Source organism: Lipophrys pholis, assembly GCF_963383615.2.
Source record: "Lipophrys pholis genome assembly, chromosome: 1".
Classification (NCBI taxonomy): domain Eukaryota; kingdom Metazoa; phylum Chordata; class Actinopteri; order Blenniiformes; family Blenniidae; genus Lipophrys; species Lipophrys pholis.
Window position 1 is genome coordinate 9600100 of NC_137635.1, and position 27116 is coordinate 9627215.

At 45.5% G+C, this 27116-nt stretch overlaps 1 protein-coding gene across 1 annotated transcript; it reads right to left on the bottom strand.

Annotated features, from left to right (window-relative positions):
• Positions 1–391: 391 nt before the first annotated feature.
• On the bottom strand, positions 392–26037 carry mapta (microtubule-associated protein tau a). Its single transcript, XM_080465479.1, is given in 14 exon segments — positions 392–521; positions 4422–4528; positions 4678–4759; positions 6503–6595; positions 7387–7479; positions 8616–8708; positions 10262–10333; positions 10335–10507; positions 10859–10919; positions 12157–12288; positions 12704–12732; positions 15055–15072; positions 20157–20295; positions 25978–26037. Coding segments are annotated over 14 exon segments (1170 nt in total). The 5' UTR covers positions 26023–26037; the 3' UTR covers positions 392–488.
• Positions 26038–27116: the final 1079 nt, after the last annotated feature.

Below are 27116 nucleotides of genomic sequence, written 5' to 3' on the forward strand. Positions count from 1 at the left end.
GTGCTTCTATGTTAAATATGATAACATGTGCATAATGTCATAAACAAACCATTTTGGAGAATGACAGAACATGAAAATATTAAAAGTAACTAAAGAAAATCTTTTCTGAAAATAAAAATCCTCCGTGTTTTGATCTGAGAGACGTCAGATAATCAAGAAGCTTTTTTGATGTGTGCGTGAACGTAGGTGTACTTTCAGGTTCGCACTCATTTTCATTCTTCAGTAGATCTGACACGGGAATCGAACCAGGAACCTGAGGCGACAGGCTGAAGTGACGTCACTCGGGAGTCATGTGACTTCATAGCATTTATTTTCAAATACACATATACAGCAACGAGAATCATCATAAACCAGTTATTGATCAAATGCACAATAACAAGAACAATCACATGTTTGCACAACTGTACAGCCTCAGAACGAACGCAAGAGAAAGAAACGGAAGAAGGTGACGAGTTTGTGAGTGCAGAATCGTTGAGGGGGATTTCCCATCATGCCTCGGGGCTCCTGCCTGTCCTGCATTGCTAACGTGAAACAGAAGAATCAGCATGCAGATTAACAACATCCGAGTCCCGTGAGCCTCTTTACACCCTGCTGGAGATGATCAGCATGACTAAAACCCTAATCTTAATCCTGATCTTAACCTTAATCTTGACCCTTATTCTAACCCTAATCCTAATCTCAACCATTATCTTAACTACAACCCTAATTCTGATCTTAACCCTAACGTCCTGAACGATTTGTCCTGGAGAATTTGTCCTCAATGATTCGTTCTGAAAGATTCGTCCTGAAAGATTCGTCTTGAACAATTCATCCAGAACGATTCTTCTTGAATGATTCATCTTGAAAAATTCACCCTGAACGATTCATCTTGAACAATTTGTTCTGAATGATTCGTCCAGAACGATTCATTCTGAACGATTCATTCTGAACGATTCATTCTGAACGATTCATCCTGAACGATTCATCATGAAAAATTCATCCTGAATGATTCATCTTGAACGATTCATCCTGAACGATTCATCGAGAAAAATTCGTTCAGAATTCGTTCAGAATGAATCGTTCAGAATGAATCGTTCTGGACGATCTGCTGGATGAGCATCTGCTCACGAGGTCACGTTCTCACTGAGGCCTTTCATGACTGTGATGAATTTGATCCTAGCTACAGTTTTAGTGCGCGAAGCAGTTTAAACGCCGTCATCAGCGACTCGGTATAATTACACTTTAGAAGCTTTTTAAGGTTAAACTTCCTCCTCCAAGCGCATTTAAAAGAGAGCGGTAAAAAATAAAGAGGAACATGAACACCGACAGCAGCAGGCACAATACAAATGTTTCTTCATATCAAATACATGTCATATATCCACAATTAGAAAACTGTGCCCAACACAAACCCAACTTCCTGCTCTAGCTCTTCTTCTAATCCAGTTTATGGCCAGTCAGGTCTGGGGGTGGGAGGGTAGAGGGTGGTGGAGGGGGTCAGAGGTCAGACTGGATCTGCTTCAGTCCAGCAGCCTAGAGCTTGACAATAACAAGACGGTGGGCGGTCATGGCAGGAACTGTAATCTGTAATCTGGACTTCTTTCTAGCATTTGTAGACTCTAAAGTTTTTTAATTAATCTGTAGTTTCACAGGCAAACTACGACCTCACACCAGATTATCATTATTATTATTATTATTATCATTTCTCCTAGATGTTTTTATCTCATATTAAATCGCATACATTATTACCTTATTCAAAGAAAGATGTTTAATAAACATCACTGAGAGGCGAGAGGTCAACTCCCAAAACGCGGCTAATCCAGATTATCGAGTTTTACCCACCGAACTGAAATGCTTGTGGAGGTTTTTAAATGTTTTTGAAACATGGACTGATAGAGATCAGCTCCTGTCAGCTCCTCCTGGTCCCCACCCCCACCCCCACCCCACCCTCAGAGCGCATGTGGGATTACACAAACCTACGACAACAGCGAGGTCGGAGAAGCTTTTCTGTTTGTCTGCTACTTTTCTTTAAACACTTTGTCCTCAGCATTGCACTCTGAAACGGTTCTGAAGCGACTCCGTCAGCTCCAGCCGGACCCCCACAGTCTGCATAGGGGGGTGGGGGTGGGAGGGCAACACTGAAGAACTAAAATTCAAAAGGGTTTACAGTCAACGTGACAGGAAACCACATCTGCAGGGTTTGGGTGTGTGTGTGTGTGTGTGTGTGTGTGTGTGTGTGTGTTGTGGTGTGTGTGTGTGTGGGGGGGGGGGGGGGGGGGGGGGGGGGGGGGGGTCACTGTGCTGGGGGCTTCAGCTCTGAGAGTTACACTACAAAAGGTGGGAATCAGATCAGAGACCACAGAGAGAAAGAACAACATTTTGGTCAACTTTGTTAATCTGTTTTGTTTTGATTTTTTCACCTGGTGAGACTTGAACTAGTAACGCCTCGGGACCGGGGTCAAAGGTCAAAGCTTATTAGTGGAGGGTCAACAGTGACGGGTAGCTAAAAAAAAAAGTCCTGTGAAAGTAACGAGGAAGGCATCACAACTCCTCGAGGGTGGTTGGTGGGGTGGGGAGGGTGGGGGGTGGAGGTGGGGGGGGGGGGGGTCAGGTTGGTGGAGGAGGCGGTGCGTTCACAAGCCCTGCTTGGGCCAGCGAGGCGGAGACCTGGTCAGCCAGCGTGGAGAGCTGCGGGGAGTCGGCCATGTTGATGCTGCCGGAGGACGACACGGTGCTGAGCTGCTGCGGGGAGTCGTCCAGGGAAACGATCTCGGCGCCGTGGTCGGTACGGGCCCGGGCCGACTCACGGAACAACAGCTTGTGGCTCTCAATCTGCGTCACATCACATCGGGTCAGGGAGAGGTAACGTCCTGTAACACCCTGTAACACCCTGTAACACCCTGAAACAACCTGTAACACTTTGTAACACCCAGTAAGTCTCTGTTACACCCTATAACACTCTGAAACAACCTGTAACACTCTGTAACACCGAGTAACAACCTGTAACACTCTGTAACACCGAGTAACAACCTGTAACACCCGGTAAGACTCTGTACCACCATGCTGCACCCTATGACACCCGGTAAGACTCTGTACCACCATGCTGCACCCTATGACACCCGGTAAGACTCTAGACCACCCTGCTGCGCCCTGTAACACCCGGGTAACACTCTGTACCACCATGCTGCACCCTGTAACACCCAGTAATACTCTGTAACACCCAGTAATAACCTGTAACACTCTATAACACCTTGTTAAATTGTGTGTGTGATTGTACTGTGGTCACACGTGTGGCTGGTACTCACGAGAGTCCTCGATCTTAATGAGGGGGTTGGTCAGGATAGGTGATGGGGGGGGCGGAGGGTGACTGAGGGGGGGGTGACGACGGGGGGAGGGGATGGAGGGGCTTTCTGAGGTGCTGCCCTCGGCCTTCCTGCCCCTTGTCCCTCTTGGGGGGGTGGGGGGGGTGGGGGTGGGGGGGGCATGCAAACAGAAAGACATGTGATGGTTCAACAGAAAGAAACTGAAGGAAACAGGAAATAATAAAAACATGAAAAAACAACACAACACAAAAGAAAATCGAATAAAAACGTGAAAATCAACTGAAGAGGGAACAATGGAGCAGGCTGGAAGAATCGAAACAACGTGGAAACACCGAAGACGACAACGTGGAGGGAAAGATTCCAGTTGGGCTTTTGGATCTGTGCTGTGGCGGCACAATGAGACGAGGCTTCTTGGTCCTTGGATGTCGGCTCTTCCTCTCATTGTGAAGCAGAACTCAGCAGCGTTGGATTGTTCAGCCTCTAATAGGGAACGTGAGCTGGGTGAGACCGTCGTGATGTAGTAATGAAGTAATGATGAAGTAACCCTGCACAGTGTCATGATGCAAATTTTGTATTTACGTTGTACTGTTTGCATTCATGATGTATGTTTTTTTTTTTATTTAAGTTCAATTAGATTTTGAGTTGGAGTTGTAATTTGCCTCTTTTTATGTTTTTGTTGTATTTATGCTCTCTTTGTGTTTTAACGTCGTCTTTGTGTTTCAGCCGCTTCGTGACTCCCACGTTGCGTCGATCCTTCTGAGCGGAGTTACATTTATAAAATACAGAAACAACGTGATGAAGATGAAAATGACAGAATGAGAAGATGGAAGCTCGGACCAGAAGACGAGAAACGATGGTTCTAACACTCCTCCAGGTTCTTTATTCGTATTTTATCACCAGTTTGATTAAATCTGGATGTGAGCTTCACCTCGGGGGGAGGGGACGTGTTGGTTTTTGCGTGACTCAAAGTTCCGCTGGGAGTTTTCAGGTTTCTTAAATAACTTTGTGTTGTTGTGTTGCAGAGTCAGATATAAACTGATTTATTCATACATCAGCAGTAAAGTGATGAAGTGACACGTTGAGCTGTAAACGCGTTGAGAAGGAAGAGTTAATCTGTCTCACCTTCCTCTGTCCGCCTCCAGGAACGTGTCCGATGTTGTCTAGAGAGCCGATCTTAGACTGAACTTTAAACTCCAGTTTCTCATTCTTGATCTCGATGTTTCCTCCGCCTGAATGAGAAAGACCCGTTACTAAAACTTAATGAAAAGAGGAAGTGAGAGGTCAAAGGTCAGGCAGATGTTCATAAAAGAGACCGACTGGACAGAAGGCAATCTGTTCAGGTTGGTTGACAAGACGACGCCACAGATTAACTAGTTACCTGGCTTGTGACGGATGTTGGCTTTCGATCCACATTTTGATGTCACGTTGCTCAGATCGATCTTTTTGTGCACGATTTGAATCTGACGGGGCAAACCAGACAAACCAGACAAAGCAGACGAATCAGACAAACCAGCAGGAAACATCTTGACGTCACAGAGGAGGTGACGTTGCAAACTGTGAGTCTCTTCACACACTAACTGAACACGACAGGAAGTTAGATGTTACTGAGCGCCGAGCCGTGAAACCTTCACGCGTTTTCATTCAAAGTTTCACGCTGAGTCGGTGGACATGCACTGCCCGTGACCACGGTAGACCATTCTCCCCGTGACCACGGTAGACCGTTGTGCCCGTGACCACGGCAGATCGTTCTGCATCACCACGTGAGAATACAGCAGCTCGTGTTGAGGTCGTTCGTCTGGAAACACAAAGCGTTCAGTTCGGGTCCAGAGCTCGAGGACAGACGCTCTTTGTTAGAGAAAGTCCTGCAGTCATCCACTTCACCATCAGGGGGCGTCATCACATTTGGTTTGAGAACTGAAACACAGGACTCATGCAGGCGGGTTCAGGGGCCACGATCACAGTCAAACCCACAGAATCAGATCCAGTCCAGATCAGATCCGATCCAGATCAGATCCGGTCTGGATCAGACGGGACCGTGCAGGTTAGCGCTACGCTAGTTACCACTAGTCACACAGATCAGCCATAACATTAAGACCAGCTCACATTGAGTCGACCACTGACGGTGTGTTCTGGTTTCCAGCAGCCCCTTCAAGTCCTGGAAGCTCTGATGTAGAACCTCCATGAATCTGACCGGTTTGTCCTGCACATCCCACAGATGCTCCTTCAGATTGAGATTTGACGGAGCTGGTAGAGCAGAACCACAGAATGTTGGTTCTTCAAAACTTTCCTGATCTATTTCTGCTTCCAGTGTCATTATCCTGATGCACCAGGGTTCAGTTCCATCAGGTACCAGCTCAATCAGGTACCAGCACAATCAGGAACCAGCTCCATCAGGTACCAGCTCAATCAGGAACCAGCTCCATCAGGTACTACCTCAATCAGGAACCAGTTCCATCAGGAACCAGTTCCATCAGGAACCAGCTCCATCAGGGACCAGCTCCATCAGGGACCAGCTCCATCAGGGACGACGGTTCATATTAAAGGTTGTAACAGTGACATCATGGACGAAGGACCGACGGTTTCCCAACAGAACATCGTCCAAAGACTCACACTGCTCCACAGGCTTCCTCCTATAATGCACCCTGGTGCCATGTGTTCCCCCGTTAAAGCACACGCACATGTACGCACGCACACACGCACGCACGCCAAAAAATCTTCCATCCTCTGATTCTGATTCTGCACTCATTTTCAGATGTCTTCTGATAGTTTCCTCTGAGAACCGGTAGGAACTTGACTGGACCACACTGGACTGGACTTTACCCGGTCACCTTCACAGCTTTGCCTGGAACCACTGCAGACCAGGAGCACCGAACATCTGCAGGGTTTGTGACGTTCTGATCCAGTCGATGTTCTGACTCAGTGCCTGATATAAAACCCACTGACGGGTGCAGCGGCTCAACCGGAGGAGCGGTTCGACCGGAGGAGTGGTTCGACCGGAGGAGTGGTTCAGAGAGAACCAGTGGTTCAGAGAGAACCAGTGTTCCCCTGACAGTAGTCATATTGTTATGGCTGATCAGTCTGTGAGTTTAGTGCTAAAACTGTTAATCGGAGGTGTTACAAGGTTTTGGGGGGGTGGGCTGGACAGACGATTTCGTGCACTCTGGTGTCGTCCTGCGGCGGTGGGACGCTCCCTGTCTACTCACGTTGCCTCCACCTGGGACATGTTTTATATTGTCTCTGGAGCCGCAGCGCGACTGAACGTTGGTCATGTCCAACTTCTGATCAAGAATCTGAACCTGGAAGACGAATATGTGGGAAAACAATGTTATCCTGAGGAGGTGGGGGCTGATGAGGACCACGTTGGTGGTGGTGGTGGTGGTGGAGGGGGTGGGGGTGGGGGGTTGGTTGGAGGCTGAGGAGACGAGTCGGGTGGGGGAGTGAGGGAGAGAGGAGGTTGGTTTCTCTTCACTGTGGATTTGTGTGAAGAGTCTAGCCTGCAGCTAGCTCATGGTCTCCATGGCAACAACACCCCAAACCCCTGCATTCTGGGAATGAAGTCCAAAGTTCAAAATCCCAAATATCTTTAAATCCACTAAAACCACATTTCTCATGTTAATGTTGTTGTTTTTTTGAACTCATTGACGTGGAACCAAAGTGATCTGATGAAAGAAATCCTCTGTCGAGCAAACAGAGTGTGATTCTTCGGGTTTCGGGTTTTAAAAGGAAATAATGAAAATAAAAACCTTGACGGAGTTAACGGAGAGGACGGTTCAGATGATCATAACTGCAGAGATACTCAAGACTGAGTGTCGAGCTCATCCCTTAAGTTACTCACACCGGGTACATGTTTCATATTGTCAGTGGAGCCACACTCTGACTGGACATTACTATAGTCCACCTTCACATCAATTATCTTAACCTGGAAAAGTGCAGAATGGGGGAAAGAGACGTTAACCCTTCCAGTCACTGAGCGTCGTCACAACAGCTTCGTGCAAACAACCAGACGCGGTGTTGAGGCAGACGGCGGAGCTGCAGCAGGAGGACAGAGTGGACTCAGACGTCTCCGGTGGGAGAGCAGGTCTCTCACCTTGCCTCCTCCAGGAGTGTGTTTGAGGTTGTCTTTAGAGCCGCAGCGAGCTTGGACGTTAGTCAAGTCCAGCTTCTTATCCAGAATCTGGACCTGAAACGTGCACGAAAAAAAAGTTCCAGTGAAAATCTGGATTATTTCAAACTGAGGAGGGGAAGAGGAAGAGGAAGAGGAAGAGGAAGAGGAAGAGGAAGAGGAAGAGGAAGAGGAAGAGGAAGAGGAAGAGGAGAGTTTCAACCCAAACGGAGAAAAACAAAATGTTTGGAAGGAGCAAAAACTAGACTTACTAAAGTGTTAAAGCTGTCAACAGTAACTTTGCCCTGCAGCATTTCCCCAAAGTGTAAATTTGTTTCTAACTTTCAAACTTTAAAAACTCTCAGATTAGAAACAATGAAATGTCAATGAACTCCACAGAATAACAAGAAACAAAAAAGGGATAAAATGGAAAAGGAAAACAAGAAAAAAAGAAAGGAAACAAGAAAAATGCCATGCTGTCAGGGTGAGTTTATAAAAACACCCAGAATGCAACAGCAGCGGGAGATTATTTATAAATATTTCACTGCATTTTGCACCAGAAGTTTTTTATGAACTTTTCAGTAATAATTGTTTAAATTGACAGGTTATGACGTCGCTATTTTCCCGGTCAGCTGAACTGAAAGGTGTTTGACATCCTGGCTCAAATCAACGACTCTGCAACAGGTCGATGTTGCTTCAATCTGCTTTAATCCACGGCTGCTCTCCAGGAATCAGACTACGTCACCACAGTAATCTGTGAGTATTTATTAACTCAAAACTTCAGTCCAAAGTGAAACTTTCTGTGAAAACATTACCGGATGAAGAGGCTCCAAAGTGACCCTGACCTCAGTTCAGTTGATCTCAGTCAGAAAGAAGCTGAAGACATGAACATATAAGACTTTTTAAGTGTGATAAAAGAAAGAATAGAAGAAAGAAAGAAAAGCCTGAGAGCTTTTCTCTGGAAACTCTGCTGGGACGCAGAAAACATTACAGATGACAGCTTTAACACATTAAATGTAGTTGGATTGATCTTTAGTGCAGGAGAGCTACAGGTCAACGTCAGTGATCTGCAGACAGACTGATCAATAACCCAGACTTGAGGTTAACATACAGGAAGAACTTTACTCTCAGTGTTTTTACCAAAGCTGGTTCAGATGATCATAACTGCAGAGATACTCAAGAGTCTGTGTTGAGTTCATCCCTCAGTTACTCACATTGCCGCCACCGGGTACATGTTTCAAATTGCCCTTGGAGCCACACTTAGACTGGACATTACTATAGTCCACCTTCTGATCAAGGATTTGGACCTGGAAGAACGAAAACGTCAACGTTTCAGATTGACAAAGGCGTAGAACTGAAGCCTAAAACAAAGGTGGTGCACGCAAGAGGAGGAGGAGGACCGAGTGAGGAAGCTGGTTTCTGGTCAGAAGTGTGACGCTTTCTCTCATCGTCCACATTAAACGCGTCTCCGGTGTGACCTGGTTTCTCTCGGTTGAATCGTGCACGTTCTGCTCCATAAATATCACAACTCACGAGCCTCCGTCTGCAGCGTGGGACACGTGACTGCAGCCTGAATATAATTAGACCAAAGACTTGCAGAGCTTTTATTGCTAAAATAGAGCTGGAGCACAGCACGACGCGTGCACAGGTAAAACACAGCGGAGCAGAAAACCACCTTCAACACAAAGACTGTGGACCCGGGAAATCTGTGCCCATCTTTCATCTTTTCTCTTTTCTTATCCTGTCTTCTGTCGTCTCCTCCTGACTCCTCCGCTCTTCTCCTGTCTTGTTCTGTCTTCTCCTACAATGGGTTTTTAACAAATCACGCTTTGTAAGTTCTCACTTTTGTCTTTTCCTGTCCCGTCTTCTCCTTTGATGTATCTTCTTGACCTGTACGTGTCTGTCTTGTCTTTCCTGTCTCGTCCTGCGTTCTCTTCTTTAAAGGGGTCATATTATGCTAAATTCTCTTTCTAACGGTTTTCCAACAGTAATAATCGTCCGAATACCTGGAATGACGCCTCAGAAGTGAAGACAGTCTGTCCTCTCTCCCCCTGGCTTGTTTCAGTTTTTTAAAAGTGTGTTGCTCCAACGAGCCAATCAGAAATCAAACCCTATATTGTGTCATCAGGGGTTTAGCGAATCCCAATCCAGGTAGGCCCTCCCTTTGACTCCTCCCACAATTAGGCCGCTCTGCTCTGGCACATGGCACCACGAGAGGAAGTACTTCCTCCTCTTCACAAGGTGGGCTTGTGTGGGCGGAGCCAGTCCAGCTCACACAGACACAGCAGATTCTGAATGGAGCTCCTATGATCCAATATTGAATTGGAGGAAAATCAAGGAAAGGCTGGAATAAAGAGCAATAAACTTTGAAAAGCACATTTCTGGACCAACAAGACCATGTGAAAGTGTTGAAAAGCTGGATAACATGACCCCTTTAAGTCTTGTTCCGTCTTCTCCTATTTTGGCCTAAAGTGCTTTGTCTTGTCCTACAAGTCGTGTCATGCTCCATCATGTTGTCCCGTCTTGACTTGTATCCACTTGTCTTGTATTCTTGGCTCTGTCTTGTCTGATCCTGTCTTATTTTGTCTCCTCTTGGCTTGTTCTGTCTCCTCTGGTCATATCTTGTTCTGTTCCACTTTTCATTTCTTCTCTTTTCTGTAGAAACTTGTCTTCATTGCTTTTGTCTTTTATACTTGCTTTAGACGTCTTTACTGCGTTGAGACTGAGAGTGTTTGTGTCCACTTGTTCCAGAATCTTTGGCTGACCTGGTTGGTTTCAGACGCCAGTAGTTCACATCACATTCACGACAGCGTTTATCTGCTCTGTCCAGACCCCCCCCCCCAGGGTGAAACCACCTTACCTTTCCGCCTCCTGGCTGGTGCTTCATGTTTTCTGTGGAGCCGATCTTGGATCTGACGTGCTTCAGGTCCGGGTAGCGGCGCAGCAGCGGCCAGCGGCGCCGGCGGGCGGGTCTTCATCGATCCGGGGGATTTGGGCGTGGAGCGCACCACCGCCACCTTCTTCACCTTGTTGGCCTCGGCGGCGGCCTTGGCGGCCAGCGCCTGGCTGGAGGGGGATTTGGGAGTACCAGGGCTGTTCTGTCCATCTTCAATCAGAGAAGGGACAGGTCAGGACGGTTTGACGCGAGCGGAATGACGCAGGCGAGGAAATAATATCAACTTCGAAAATGATCAATTTGTGGGAGCTGTGCTGCTAAAAGCAGACCAAGTCTGACCCGGGACAAACCGGATCGGACTGTGGCTTGGTGGCCATGCTGGACTAGCTCAGTGATTAGTGCTCTGCTCGTTTCTTTTACCTTTCGCATTTTTTGGAGTGGGGGGTTTCTTGGTACTAGCTGTATTACAAAGAATACAACACGTCATAAGAAGTCTGTAAATATGGCTCCTCTGAAATCAAATGAAAAGGAAGAGGTGAGCAGCAGGTCGCCAGTTTGTACCTGATGCGGTTCTGGCAGACGGTTTGGCTCCGGCGGTCTGTGGCTTCGCTCCGCCGACGCTCTGCAGAACAAACAGACGACAGGTTGTGTTTCATGTGTGAAACGAGCTGAAGTCTCCCGAACAAAGATCCTCGCTTCACCCAGCAGGAAGTGTGCACACCCTTCAGCTCGTATCCCTCCAGTCTTAAACTTCAACAAGCCGTTAATATGATCTGGGTGTTCAGGGTTTCATCAGATTGTTTAGAAGCTCCGACACAGTTGTCCTATTTCATTTGCTGAAACTTGTAAGGTGAAAAAGGAAAAAGATTTCACTTATTGAGCTTGTTTCTACTGCTTCAGTCGTCTCAAGGTGCTTCACACTGTTAGTCACATTCATGCTCTCACACCAACAGAAAAGGTGGCGCCAATCCATTGTCTTTCTGACACTTTGACGGATGGACGGAGACGAACCGGAGACAGCGAGCTCCGACTGAACGACAGCAGCATCTAACGGTGAAATGTGTCATTTTTATGTTACATATTTCATATTGATGATGCTTTGCTGGCACCGAACCAGGAAGTCAACCATTTATCTACAGAGAACAATCTGAACCACAGTGAAGAAGAGCCGGACCTTTAAAAGAAGCTAAAGTGGCTCGACGCTGCCACCCAGTGGACAACACAGGAACAAAGCTGAACTACATTTAGCCGGGCTTTCAGAGCCTTTTAGTGCAAACATGTTGAGGATGTTTCGTGTATTTTAATGACGATGACCACACACTGTGTGGAGGAACAAATACACTCCGGTTAGTCTAAGTTACTCATGTTAAAGTAATTAGACTACCTTTTAAACGAGCACCTATCAGACTGATCCACAGTTCAGATAATGTATTGCAGCAACACCACAATCATACATCAGTGAGGAAGTACTAACTAGTAACTCGCTGCAGTAATTAGTTACTCTACTACTTAACAAACTGCTAGTAACTGTAATCAAACATTCTCAGTAACGCAACACTCAACCTAAAAAAACATCAGACTGATGCTCACACTCCATTACATGTGTTTTTATTATACTTTTTTCAGTTTTCGTTGCTCATTTTAAGCAGACTCATTCTAAATTAAAAAAAAAAGTGCTGAGTCAGGAGAATGTTTTCGAAATCTGCAGAATTTACACATCAGGACGTTTTCAGCTGATTTCAGATGAGTGAGACAGTGATGGGGGGGGGGGGGGGGGGGGTCAGGTTAGTGTTAGGGGGGACACAAGCAGGGGGTGGGGTGTGGTGGGGTGGGGTGGGTCCGTCCACTGCTGTACTCACACCGCCGGCCGGCCGGATCCCGGCACCGCTGCTGGTTTTTACCGGGATGGAGCTGTGGCCGTTTCGGGGGAGCTGCTGAGTTTTGGCGGACGGTCGTTTAAGGGAGGAGGTTGGTGTGGTGGCGGATTGAGTCTTTTTTTTTTTTTTGCATGAAATGGAAGAATGAATGAAAAAGAAAACAAAGTTCTGATGACAGCGAAAACAAAAAGATGGATGAAAACAGGAAGTGGAGTGATGGACGAGGCGTTTCAGGATCATTCTGGTTGATTGCAGCTTGTTTCTGGAGCTTTCTGTCAGTTTAAACAGACTAAATCCAACAAAACAAACTGTTGAATCAGAAACATCACATATGAGGACCTGGGACAATATTTAGGAACAAATGAACCAGACGTGTCTTCATCACGGCGCCAGTGTGTGAGATTCTCTCCATCCTGAGACAGAAGAAGCTCCGTCGGCAGGCCGGTGGTTGTTTGTTGTGTTTTATTCAACCAGAATCATCCGTTAAAGAAACCAGAGACTCCATGAGAGTGATGCTCTGCTCACGTACCTTGTCTCCGTTGTCCAGCTTGGCTTGAGCTGCAGAACAGAAAGAAGAGCTCAGTTTGATGTTTACTGGCTGCAGTTTCCTCTTTTGTTCCTGGTTCATAGAAACAATCTCAAAAAATAATGAAAAAAAAACCCAAAAACACGTGAGACGTCGGGGATGCAGCATGCGACGTGACACGTAACGTAACACACACCGGATACGTAACACACACACCAAGTGGAAACCAAAGAGAAGGAGAGGGCTGCATGACCTGCAGAGTGGGAGATGGAGAGATGAAAGAAAAAGATAGTGTGAGGAAGAGGCGGAGGAGGATGAGGAGGAGGATGAGGAAGAAGAGTGCTGCATCACAAAGCGAAGCCGCGTCGTAAACCAAAGTAGTTGCAGAAGGAAACTGAAGATCTGAACAGGACGAGAAGGAGACAGACCTTTGGAAACAGCAACCGGGACCAGAGACTTTCTTTGTTGGGGGGTTTTGTGGAGCGGCGCCAGCCCGCCGCCCTGCAATGCCCCCCCTCCGCCACCCTGCGGCTCTGAGTCATTAGCGGTGTCGGGCTGTGAGAACGCGACTGTGTGTGAGTCATGGTCAGCCGCTGGTAGTTCGGTTAAAAGGCCCTCGGTCCACTGAGGGGGGGGCTCTGTGGGGCTCTGTGCTCCAGCCTGACAGTGAGGTGGGGGCTCTGAGGGGCTCTGTGCTCCAGCCTGACCGTGAGCAGGGGGCTCTGACAGGCTCTGTGCTCTGCCCTGATGCTCGGTCCACTGAGGGGGGGGCTCTGACAGGCTCTGTGTTCGGGGGGCAAGTTGAGGTTCTGAGCTGATGTTTCTGCTGGTTTCAGAGTCACTGCAGGACTTTAGGGCCGCTCGTGTCTCTCCCCCACCAACCCCCCCACCAACACCCCTACCGACTCCCCCACGTCTCTCCCCGATGGTCGACAGGTCCTCCAGGGCAGCGCTGCGGACCAGAGACACCCCCAACACGGAGCTGCTTTCGCTCGGGCTCTCCGAGGCGTTCAGGCTGATCGCCCGCCCGGACTCGCCCGTGCCTGATCGCTCAGGGCTCCCCCTGCTGGCTGAGGCGTCCTGTCCTCCTTCTGCCCTGCAGCCCCCATCCTCAGAGGACCACAAAGACTGTCCCACCGCCGGGTCCACCGGGTCCACCGGGTCCTGGGACCAGGGCGCTCCCGGGACGATGCTGCCCGCCCGGCACGCTCCAGAACCGAGCCCCACGGCTTCGTTTGGAAAATTAGATTAATGGAGATACTCATTTCCACCCACAGCCCCCATTGAAAGAAATCATACTGATAATCGAAACAGTGGAGATGAGATGACCAGGAAGTGAAGAGAGAGAGAGAGATAGACAGAGAGAGAGAGAGAGAGAGAGAGAGAGAGAGAGAGCACTACCAAAGGTGAAGAAAGGGAAAGAAAGCGTCACTTCAACAGGAAACATGAAATGGAGAGAAAAGCATGACGGAGGAACGACCGAGGAGACGACGCATTCCAGTGAACACATGAACACATTCTGAAATACACCGAATCAAATAACACATCATCTTCATCAATAACACACACTGACTGAAAAAACTGATATAAAACACCAAACACAATACACACACACACACACACATACACACACGTTACATTCACAGTCAAAGAGCTGCTGCTGAGTTTAAATTAACATGAATAATTACTTTTATCAGTCCAGCGCATCTTCACGTTCAATGAGTTTGGTCTAAATTAAGTTTCCTTTCTTCTTAAAGGAATAGAGAATTAAAATATAAAGAAATTCTTGATTTAATATTTAACTTTTAGCATATTGATAAACTAAAAAAAAATCAATAAATATAATTGAGAACCCAAACATTATTCAAACATTAATAATAATAATAATAATAATAATAATAATAATAATAATAATAATAATAATAATAATAATAATAATAATAATAATAATAATAATAATAATAATATAACAAAAATAAAAAAAAATGTGATTAAAAAAAAGGAAAAATTTGATTACAAATTAGACAAAAACATAAACAAACAATATTCTACTGGACAATTAAAAAAGTGTTAAAAACTCAGTTAATTTATTATTTAAGAGATATTGAGAAATACTTTTAGCAAGATATTTCGACAGAGGGTCACTTAAGAAATTTACTGATGATTACTTTAAAAAACTATTATGCATTATTTCAGTGTCATCGAATAAATATTCACTCGGATGTTATGTGGAGAAAATCAGACTATCGAGAGCATTGACAGCAGCTCTGGACCTTTTAAAATGTATTTTCATGCTGTGTTTTCATCTTCAGTCAATAAATACAAGAAATGGATCAAATGAATAAAGTTGCTACCTGTCGGAGCTCCGGCTGCTGAGCGACGAGCCGGACGAGACAGAAAACACACGAGAAGACAGAAAACACACACATGAGAAGACAGAAAACACACACATAAGATTCGGTCGTTTAAAGATTCATACATTCTCTGAAAGGAAGTAAAACGTGACAACAAGGGCAACAAAACCTGTTCAACAACAATGTTGAAACAAAGACAAAATAAGCTTCGTTTCACAAACACAAGCCACCAAATTTATACCAGTTTCATGTAATAATTCTCATTATCACAACATATTACGTCAAAATGTTCACAAAATAAAAACAATGACTTATTGTAAATAATAAATGACTTAATGTCAGGATCAGGTTTTACAATCATAGTATCTTAAATGTTTATGTTAAAAAAAAGTACTCAATGTCTTCAAATGTGATTTTTCTTTCATGATCATTTCTTTTAGAATTTAACAAAATGACTCAAAGTAAAAAATAAATAAATAAATAAATAAACAAAACAAAAACAACAAAATAAAACACGACAGTATTGTAAAAAATTAGGAACTTTAGTGCTTACAAAGTTTTTAGTTTTTGATTCATCAGTTTTTAAATTTAACAATTTTTAAATCAGATCTAAAAACATAAACAGGAACATTGGTGACAGTTAACTAATATTTAATAAATAACATTTTTTTAACCTCAATATTTTTTTTTACAGTGAAAATTATTGATTATTGGATGTACGGATGTTTGGATCCATTATTTACTTGTTTTACAGTGACACTGTACTGACAGAATATGAATATTTTTTTATGAAATTCACTTAAATTTTTTAATTCTTTTATTTAGAATATTTATAATCTCCTATTTAAACGTGAATATTTAAGAAAAATGCCAACCTGGTTATTTTATAGACTCAAACTAGTGGAAAGGCACTATTGTATCTTTTGTGTCTCTAATGTGGATTTTTTTAAAAATCTTTTCTTTAATATATTTATTTTAATATTAAATTCTGTGTTGGTTGCTTTGGATTTGGCCGTCGATAATCTACCAGCTACTGATCTTCTAACTTTCAGCATCAAAAAGCCAAATACTTTTCAAGAAGTCTGTGAAAAAGACAGAAGCTGGAGCTGATTACGACCTGGCGGCGAATCGATCTGTCCCTCGTCCGCAGACGCCTCCGCTGCGGGAAAAACAGGATTCTTACAAACATAATCCCACACTTTCCTCTCAGAGATCAGCTCCGGACAAGCAGTCGCACTCGATTTTCACCATCCAAGCTCAACCCGCAGTGCAGCGGAGCAACTCCGGAGCGTCTCCACGTTAGGCCCCGTCCACACGGCGACACCGTTTCATGTAGCCATCGTTTTTGTTCGGTCATCCACGCAACGCGGCGTTTTCGAAGCCTGAAAACGTTTCTATTTTTAAAATGGGTTCCAGAGTGGACGAATTTGAAAACGCCATCTCTGCTCTGACGTGTTGACGGACAAGACGCACATTAGCTGAAAACGATGATGTTATCGCTCCACCTCTCAACCTATAACCCTGCGAAACGTCACTTAACAACAAAATGGCGGACAACCTGCTCCAGGTGGAGCTGCAGAAGCTGCTGATGCTAGCCGTTTATATACAGCCACATGGTAGATATCTCAGTTTCTCCGTTTTTTTCATGCTCTGTGTCTCCTTCATTGTTTTTGTTGTATATCTGTGGCAGCAATACAGCTCCACCTATGGGCCTGGCATATCTACGTCATCATTTTGGGTAGTTTTCATGGGAAACTTTTGAAAAAACGACGGGGAGAAAAAAGCTAATTTTGGCTCGTGTGGACGGAGACTGAGTGAGCGATTGTGGACTGTTTCATGTTAGCGAGCGACTGCAGGTTGCAAGAAGCGACTGCACCAGAGGCAGGACGTGAAAGTAACCAAAAATAATCAAACCAGCAAGAAAATGCCAAACTCACACCTGAAATCGAAAAAAAAAGGTTCACTGCGAAACCAAATATTAGCAGAGAAACACAAGCGGCAGCATGCTGACTGCTAACGAGGGTGAGGCACAGCGACCCTGGAAGAAACAAACAAATGATGGAGAAATAAATAGATAATTAGCTCAAACATGCTAACTGAGGCTTGCAGGCCCGACGAGCCGACCTGAAGGAAAATAACTGCAAAAGCATAAATAAGCAGTGACTCCCAACCTTTAAGAAACGCTACAGACCAACGATTGGTCGACAGACTTTGTAGTGGAACCAAACGCTGGGGGAACCAGGAGCAGGAACCTATAAAGTACCGGGCAGGTACAGGTCTACATTCTACATTCTACAGGTCTACATTCTACGTCTCTACCCTGTACCCAGTCCTGGATATTTCATTTCACCACGTGAGAGCAGACAAAGCGTCCCGTTCACACGCTGATCTCTAGCTGCCCTAGAAGGTGAGAACCGTCGGTTGGGAATCACTGCCCCGAAAACAAAAGAGTTGAGTGCCAAGGACAAAGGCGGGAAGAAGCAGGTAGTTAGCCGCAGCATGCTAACTGCGGGGTGCAGGCGGGCGTACCGGGCGGCACCTCGTCATCACGGCGTCCGCCCTCCGCTGCCTCGGACGCCGCAGCGTTCACCTCGCTCTCTCCTTCGTTCTCTAGAAATCAGAAGGTGGAGCGAGGTAAGGATGGAGGAAAACCTCCACGAGAGCTGAGGAGTGAAAGTAAACCCGGACCAAGATGTGACGGACAATCTGAAGGTTCAAACACCATCAGGACTCAAACACCATCATCATCATCAGTATAATGATGACATTCTGAGATTGTGTAAGTAAATGACTGGACTCTCAGTATTTGTGACTATTGTGATGTTTTTCCTGGAGACGTGAGAGAGATGTCTCATGAGGAACAGGGTCACAATCATGAGGAAATATTTTGTAAGATGAAGACATTTGTTCTATCAGTGGACACTGTGTTTCTGTACACAGGAACAGATCTGAGGAATCTGAAACCTTTTGAGGCGACTTCACAGTCCCCAAATCATCAAACCATCTTTACTCAGGTTTGAGATGTAGAGCAGAAAACTCTAACTCCAAACTCTAATCTCTAACTCCTAACTCTAAACTGTAACTCTAAATTCTAAATCTTATCTCTAAACTCTAACTCTAAACTCTAATCTCTAACTCTAAATTGTAACTTTAATCTCGAAAGTTGAACCTCTAAACTCTAACTCTAAATTGTAACTTTAATCTCGAAAGTTGAACCTCTAAACTCTATCCTCTGAACGCTAACTCTAATCTGTAACCTCTAACTTTAAACAATAAATTTTAACTCAATCCTCTACACTTGAACCTCTAACTCTAACCTCCAATGCTAAAATCTAACTCGAACCTCTAAAGTCTGAATTCTAAACTGTAATCTCTAAACTCTAATCTCTAAATTCAAACTCTAAACTCTAATCTCTAAATTCTATCTCTAAATTTAAACCCTAAACTCAAACCTCTAACTCTAAATTCTAACTAACCTCTACTACACACACGGACTCTCTACATACTCACTGTGTGTCTGAGTGCTGAGGTTGGAACTTGAGCGGCGCCGCCTCCTGCTGGCGCAGTGTTGCATGATGGGAAGGGGAAACAGGGAGAACGACTGCACTAGTGAGGGCTGTAAACTGGGGAAAGCTAGGCTACGAACTAATTGGCCATATGGTTGATCGGGATAAAAAAAAGAAAAGAACAGAGACCTGAATCTGATGGAGAGCTGTGTGTGTGTGTTTGTGTGTGTGTGTTTGTGTGTGTGTGTGTGTGTATACAGTATATATATATATATATATATCCACTCCCGTAAGGCTGCGTGCTGCCGTTTGTATTACAGCCTTACTGTCTACTTATAACATGACAGGGGCTGGACTGGACACTGCCAGACAAAAGAGCCTGCAAATCCAGACTGAGGGTAATAAAATCAGATCTACACACACACACACACACACACACACACACAAACACGCACGCACGCACGCACGCACGCACGCACGCACGCACGCACGCACGCACGCACGCACACAGAAAAGACTTTAAGTAGCAAATACAAATCTGTTTATGCTAAAGCAGATTTTCATTTGAGGATCAAAATTTGTGGACATACAAATTTAAGTCAGGCCACACAAATCCTATTACACACACACACACACACACACACACACACACACAGGTGCAGTGAGGATGAGACGGCACTGGTTCTGGGTCTGACCCAGAAGCCGGATTACAGAGCCCAGTGCAGCGTCAGTCAGGCGCTCGCTCAGGCCCAGTCGACCGTGCCTCGTGTCCATTACGTAAAGGCAGATTAAAACAAAAAGCAGCTGAAAATTGCAGGGCTCGGGCCTCTAGAATAATATTCAGAATTTATTAAACTACATTAAAATTCACACAATGAAGATTTCATCCAAACATTCTGCATTAAAGATGAACGACCTTTGACCTGGCTGCCCGAGTGTCTGATCGCCTGATCCTGCAGGAAACTGATTAAACTGACAAAACTCTGCAATATTTGTTCCTTAAAACAAAGAAATCTGGTAATGAAATACATGGACTGAAGGCAGCATCATTTTTCACACATCAGATTATGACAGATGGTTGGAAGAGAGAAACACTCTGACAACAACAATAATCCAATTCCCTCAGGTGTGAAACTAAAACACTGTGCTGGAACAGCAGAAACAGACACTTGGCTCGGTCTATATGGTATAAATAATTATCTTGGAGCTCCAGATAATAATAAACCACCACTGTACCCCATTAATAATATGACATTTATTTATTTATATAGAGTTTTGAAAGACAACTGAACGTTGTGCATCTGGCTCACGTGACAAAGTTTAAAATAAAAACAATCAGACTGATGGAAACAGATGTCACAGGTTCAGGCTCTGCAGAAACTCTGTTGACGACAGTGACTTTCAGGAAACTTTAGGTTTTAAATCATAAGATGATAATCAGAATATAACCTCAACCATCATTCTGCAGTGATTAGAGACTTTCTGCTCCGTGCTCGCTGCTGCTGGTCGTGTAGAATTATTTGATCTTTTTTCTGTTTATTGAAACCTGTTGTGCGTCGAATTGTCAGATCTGAGTGTGTATTTGTGGCGTCTGACCTTTCATCTTGGCGACGCCGTTCTCCTGGTGGTGCTGATCGTTGATGGTCATGTTGGCTAAGGAGGAGCTCATGGTGTCTCCGGAGCTGTAGCTGTTGGAGGCGTTGTTCATGTAGTCCATTGCCAGTCGCAGGTCAGGCTGCAAAAAAACAAATATTGACGCGGATCAGGCGACACGTCACTCACTTCAGGTTAGACATTTATCTTGGGTCACCCCGACTCCGACCCCAACCATGCACCTGACCCCGACCCCGACCCTGATTCAGATTAATGTGGCGATGGAGCTTTCATGGACACCTTGTCGTCCGGCGTGCAGAACTCGGTCCTGTCACCGAATGTAAACAGACACTGTGTCTGTGAAAACCCAGTTATTTATACTCCCTGACGTGGGGTCGGCGCTTCAGGTTACCAGACTAAAATAGTTCCTCCTGGCCATGTGCGCACCGTCCTCGCTGCGTCAGTCTGCACTTCCTAAACACCGGCTCACCCGATAACGAGCCTGTGACTTCACAGGCCCGACGCCCAACGGACGCGTTTGATTTTCACCATCACGACAGCAATCGAACACACAAACACACACAAGGACACACCTCCAGAGCCACACCTTAACCCCACCTTAACCCCACCTCCTGGCTTTAGGATGGAGTGACGAAGCCACAGAGACAAAAGAAGAACATGCAAACTCCACACAGAAAGGCCCAAGCCTGGAATCAAACCGGGGTCTTCTCACTGTGAGGCGACCGAGCAACCAACCAACCAACCGGCCAACCAAACAACCAACCAACAGACCAACCAACAGACTGAACGACCAACCAACAAGCCGACAGACCAACCAACCAATCGACTGACTGACTGAACGACCAACCAACCAACCAAGAGGCCGATAGAACAACCAACCAACCGAACAATCAACAGGTCGATAGAACAACCAACCAACCAACTGACCGACCAACCAACCAACCAACCGAACAATCAACAGGTCGATAGAACAACCAACCAACCAACCAACCAACCAAAAACCAACCAACCAACCGACAGACTGACCGACCGAATGACCAACCGAATGACCAACCAACCAACTAACAGGCTTTGGTTAAGCTCACATACATGTTTTTGGACTGTGGGAGGAGTCACACAGACTTGAACCGTTTCTACAAACTTCCAACATGAATTGAGCCACTGTGTTATGATTAAATGTGGTTTTCTTTAAATCATTTACTCTGACTGCTGTGTCAGTCACATATACTGGCTCTCAACAGTCCCAGATATAAATAAATGATGGTGACGCTGTTTTCTTCTTATCAAACTACAAAAGAAGTCACGCTGATGAAAAGGTAGTTTCAATTCAACATTCAACAAGAAGTGTATATATGCTTGGTTTTTTTTTTTGGTGTATTTCTATTTGTTTGGAGATTATGCCTACAGGTTGTACTATAGAACAACAACATACATACAGAATTATCTTGTTTATTCAGTCGGACTGTTCTTGGAACTCAGAGAAAAAGACTTGACTGAAGCTTCACCACTACTTCCTGTCCAACGTTTTGAAGACCGATCGGAGCCGGGATCGGGGACCCGGGTCCGTAAACCCCTCACAGCCCCGACATGCTGCGAACTGCATCAAATCTCATAAAAAGAGGATTACATATCCGATTAAAGCCAAGCCGCCTGTTACATCAGCCCTTCTCAGCTCCAATCATATTTTTTTCACTTCCCCTCTCTCACAAACACAAGCGGAGAGCTTAAGTCGTAATCAGCCTCCGTCCAAACGGCTCCGTCCGTGGTCACTTTGTGGCCTTTGGCTTCATCGTTACTCTCTCTGGCTCATGCAGACGTTAATCTGAGAGGTGTAGTGCCACACAGTGCCTGGAGAGGGCGTTTCAGGTATTTACGCTCCAGAACTGATTGAAGATCCTGCATGACGCGTGTCAACGGTCCACGCTCGTGAGAAATCATTTCACTTTCAGTTTGAGTGCGTTTTGCAGCTAATTTACTAAAAATAACACCGGGAGTGGAATCATGCAGAAACATTTGCGTCGTGTTCGACCAGCTGAGGAAATGAATCTCACATAGCAACAGCAGCCTGTCGGCTACACGCTGCACCTCGAAGAGACACGATCACGGTCAACACGAGTCTCTCCAGGAGCAGTAAATCACACAGATACATACGATTCTCAGCTTGACTTGTGTTTGTACAATTCCAGGTTTTATAAGAGCAAACCTCCAGCAGGTCGTTCTGCGAGCAATCTGAGGACAGAAGGTCTGAAAGCTGTTCCTACAAGTCCAGCTGGGACCCAGCAGCCAAATATATCAGCCTGTTAAGCAGCAAAACAGCAGTCATTTTATATAGTATAATAATACTCTAGCTACGGAACAATTTACACAAGGACTCAAAGGATTCTAAAACACGTGGTACATTTAACAAAGGTTATTCTTGAAATGTAAAGGAATGACATAGGAGAGTCAAAATGTTTTTGTTGTTTGGTTTTTTATTAAGAAATATAACTTGACATAAACGAGAGTGGCAGTGAAGGCTGCTTGGACTTTATAGTCATTTGGTTTTATATCTGCTGTTTGCTTTTAATTTTCAATGGAAAGGATTAATTGAGATTATGGGGCAGAGTATATAAATTAATCTTCTTTTTGCTCCTTTTATTTCAGAAATTTTGAAACTTTTGTTCTGTAATACGTACATTGTATTGAATTTTTTGTTTTTATTTTTACAATGAAATGAATAAACTAAACTAAACTAGGGTCTTTATCTGGAGTCTGCATGTTTTCTAAAAACACAAACCAATGGAAGTATATTTCAGGCTCAAATACAACCATTAGGTGTTTTTATTATAATTGCAATAACCACTAGAGGGCACTGTAGATATGACCTTCTGGACCAGTTTCAGTCTGGAAGTATTGTCTTGTGACCTCCATTCTGTTTCTCCCTTTGCAAGAACTTATTAAATCAAGCAGCCTGATGAATATAATCCATCACAGAAATGATTCCCTCTTCATGTTTCTCTGTGTGAAGGACTTCCTCTCCTCTTTCTCTTCAGTAACAGCGAGTGAACTCCACAGCCCACCAGCGTTTTAACACTTTGCAGAGACGTGACGGCCCCTGATGCAGTTTGCTCTTTACAAGCAGCGATGCCTGAGCTGTTTCCGTGGTTATTCCTGCTGTTAAACCTCCACAGAGGAACGACGTGACCTTTCCTCCTGCGTATCTCCTGACCTTGACTGTTTAAACAGCCCAGGGAAACACTGGTGACCACGTCAGGTGGAAAAGTGTGGAGGCTTTAGTGTATTTTAATAGTGTGGCGCCTGATCCTCCACTGAAGTGAAGCTTCCTCCAGCACGATGTGCAGACAGTGAGGGAAACAGCCATTAAATAAAAGTCCAGGCCATTATTGAAGAGTCCCACAACGTAGGAACAAATAAATAAATGGCAGAGTGTGTGTCCTTTAGAAACTCAGATGAATGGTTGGATGAATGGAGTACTCTCTCATAACGCTGCAGGACAAATCTCCCATTGTAGCTTCACACATGACAGAGTCCAAACAACAAGCAGTGAAGACAAACCCTCCACAGAGACAAACCCTCCACAGAGACAAACCTTCCACAGAGACAAACCTTCCACAAAGACAAACCCTCCACAGAGACAAACCTTCAACAAAGTGAAGACAAACCCTCCACAGAGACAGTCCCTCCTTCAGAGACAAACCCTCCACAGAGACAAACCCTCCACAGAGACAAACCTTCAACAAAGTGAAGACAAACCCTCCACAGAGACAGTCCCTCCTTCAGAGACAAACCCTCCACAGAGACAAACCTTTGACAAAGTGAAGACAAACCCTCCACAGAGACAGTCCCTCCACAGAGACAAACCTTTGACAAAGTGAAGACAAACCCTCCACAGAGACAACCATTCCACAGAGACAAACCCTCCACAGAGACAACCATTCCACAGAGACAAACCCTCCACAGAGACAAACCCTCCACAGAGACAAACCTTCAACAAAGTGAAGACAAACCCTCCACAGAGACAGTCCCTCCACAGAGCTGCAGTCGGAGAAGACCTCGGCCCTGAGAGGCATGCAGATCCGGGAGTTCTGCTGGTGGAGAGCAAACACTCCAGAGCTGATAAGAGCCGGATCCTCCAGCTGTGGATCTTCCAGCTCATTATCATGTGTAAACACGTTCGTCTGAAACCTGGTCCTGCTGCCAGAGACTTAAGTTGCTGAAGGAGGGTCGGAGGTCATAAACATCTCAGCCTGGAAACCGGATTCAGTCTCTCAGTGTCACTGAACTCAGCTTCACCTTCAGCCAGATTTATTGGTTCAACTGTGGATTTTACAGGAAACTTCTATTTACTGGATGATGACTGCCTCAATAATCCAGAAAAATAAAGAATAGGGACTGTAATGTTTAGCATCAGTTGTCTTAACTGTTACTCTTCTACTAAACTCCTGTTTACTGGAGTGGGACTACGCAATGATTAACAGGTTGACGACACGGAGGATCAACACATGTTGAGAATAAATTCCCGCCACCGTGAAGTCGCTGACGTCCCGCCGTCACCGAGTGTTTCCCATCGTCTCTCACACTCGGCATCGACCCCGATCGGGGCAAAGCACACACACATTTCACCTGCCGCAGAAGGGCGACGTGACAGGAGTCTTTGTCGCAGCTCCATGAGGGGCAAGCGGCACCCAGGCTGCTGATGCAGCTCGTTCTTCACGGGGTCGTGTGAAAATGTCCTCTTGGCACCGACGGTCGCCCTGCGAGGAACGCTCGGTCAACAGACGTCGAAACAGCTCTGAGGATGTTTCACCATTTATACCTTCAACCGTTAACTCATGAGAATGCAGCAGTAAATGACACCATAAACTACTGGGCTTCACTAAAATGGTCGCCCGGTTTTAATCTGTTGAGTGTCACTGAACCAATGCAGCTCCTTCGGATGGTTTGCACACGTTCCGTGTCATAGTTGTTAATAACTGAGCTGAGAAGTCCAATCACCACAGCACTCTTTACACATCCTGTAACTTCAATCTCACAGCCATAAACTGGTAATAAAGCCACACTGGGCCAGTCTGCGTCAGAGACACACAGGAAGTAGATGATGGGTCTGGTACGCCTGATGTTCATCTACAGTGATCGTTTCATCACACACACACACACACACACACACACACACACACACACACACACACACACACACACACACACACACACACACACACACACACACACACACACACACACACACACACACACACACACACACACACACACACACACACACACACACACACACACACACACGGATCAAAACCCACAAACACACTCAAAGAAGCTTGAAGTGACAACAGTTTCACAAACACACACTTCTTTAGGGAAACAGTGCAATGTGGACAAAAGCAGACATTCAACCCAGGAGGGATGGATGGAAGGAAGGAAGAAGTAGATGGATTGAAGGAAGGATGGAAGGAAGGATGATGGATGGATGGATGGATGGATGGATGGATGGATGGATGGATGGATGGATGGAGGGATATAGATATCATATAGACAATAGATATCATAAAAGATGTAAAACAGTAAATGAACCATTTCAATAATCTGGTTCTTGATGTAATGAAAGTGAAACAGCGAGGAGACGCAGCTCAGCAGCTCAGCAGCTCAGCAGCTCAGCAGCTCGGCTAAAAGACGAGGATGCTGTCCTCATGCTCTATTGCCTCTGTCTCTCTGACCTACTTTCCCTCCTCGCTCTCTCTCCTCTCTCTCTCTCCATTCTTCCTCCAGCATCCACCCGAGCTGACTCTACCTCTCCGTTCAGGCCCTGCAGCTGAAGGTGGAGCCTCATTTCCATTTTGCCGTCCGTCTGAGCGCCGGAGGGAAACATCTTGTGTGTTCCAGCCGGCCGGCTGTAGGAGCCTCCCGTTCAGAGGAGACGCTGGAGGTTCTTCTCATCCAGGAGGTCCAGTCCTGCAGCATCGCCACACCTTCTCCCCGGTGCACTTTACACTTTGTCCTCTTCAAATCAATGTAAACCTGTGCATCTTGTCCCAAAGCAGCCGAATGCAATCCATCAGTACAACTCAGCTTTTTCCATTCTTACTAATGAAAAGAAACCCAGCAGTTCTGAACAGCTCTGGATCCTGTTTGACCGATGAAGACAACTCAAGTAAACTTTCATTTATTGCTGTTTTGGTGGAATCATCAGAACGTTGAGTTGTGCTGAGAAGTCCGGGCTCACAGCGACGGTGGCCAGTCTGCGGGGAGTCTGCATGTTCTCCCTGAGCGGTGCTTCGTCTTCCTCCCTCAGTCTGACCACGTGTTTCAGGTTAACTGCCGGCCGTCTCTGTGCCGTTCAGGAGCTTCCGGGGAAGTGTTGCTCTCTGAAAGAGCGTCGGTCAGATTCCACGAGGGAAAGCGTTCCCGCGTCACTCCCAGTCCTCGCGTGTTGAAACAAACCACCGAATACCTCACAGTCAAAGGCTCTCTGGTGGAAACTCCAGCAGGCTCTGAACGCAGTCTCTTTAAGAAGAATCCTGAAATCAATCACTGGTTTGTTTTAATAAATCCACCAAATCCTTTCGTGGAAAATCTTCGTCAGCCGTATCGTCGTCTGACTTGTGACGTGATGAACTGGAACGATACAAGTTGGTTTTTATCACTATGAAGTGATTTTTATCGCTATAAGCTGGTTTTTATGTGGGTGTGGCTTCAACTCTGAGTTTTGGACAACTGGAGCGCACCACAGCTATCAGGGTGGGAATGTGGGAAATTCCCAGTCCATACTGAGGAAGGTTACGTACCAATGCAGCTCAACTGGGAAATTCCTACCAAAGAAAGTCTGGAATGGGACATCAAGGGGTCGTCTGATACCTTGAGAGACTAAAAGACAAAATGTCTTTACTTCTGCTTCGCCTTAAAATGTGAGAATTAATGAAATGAATGTTC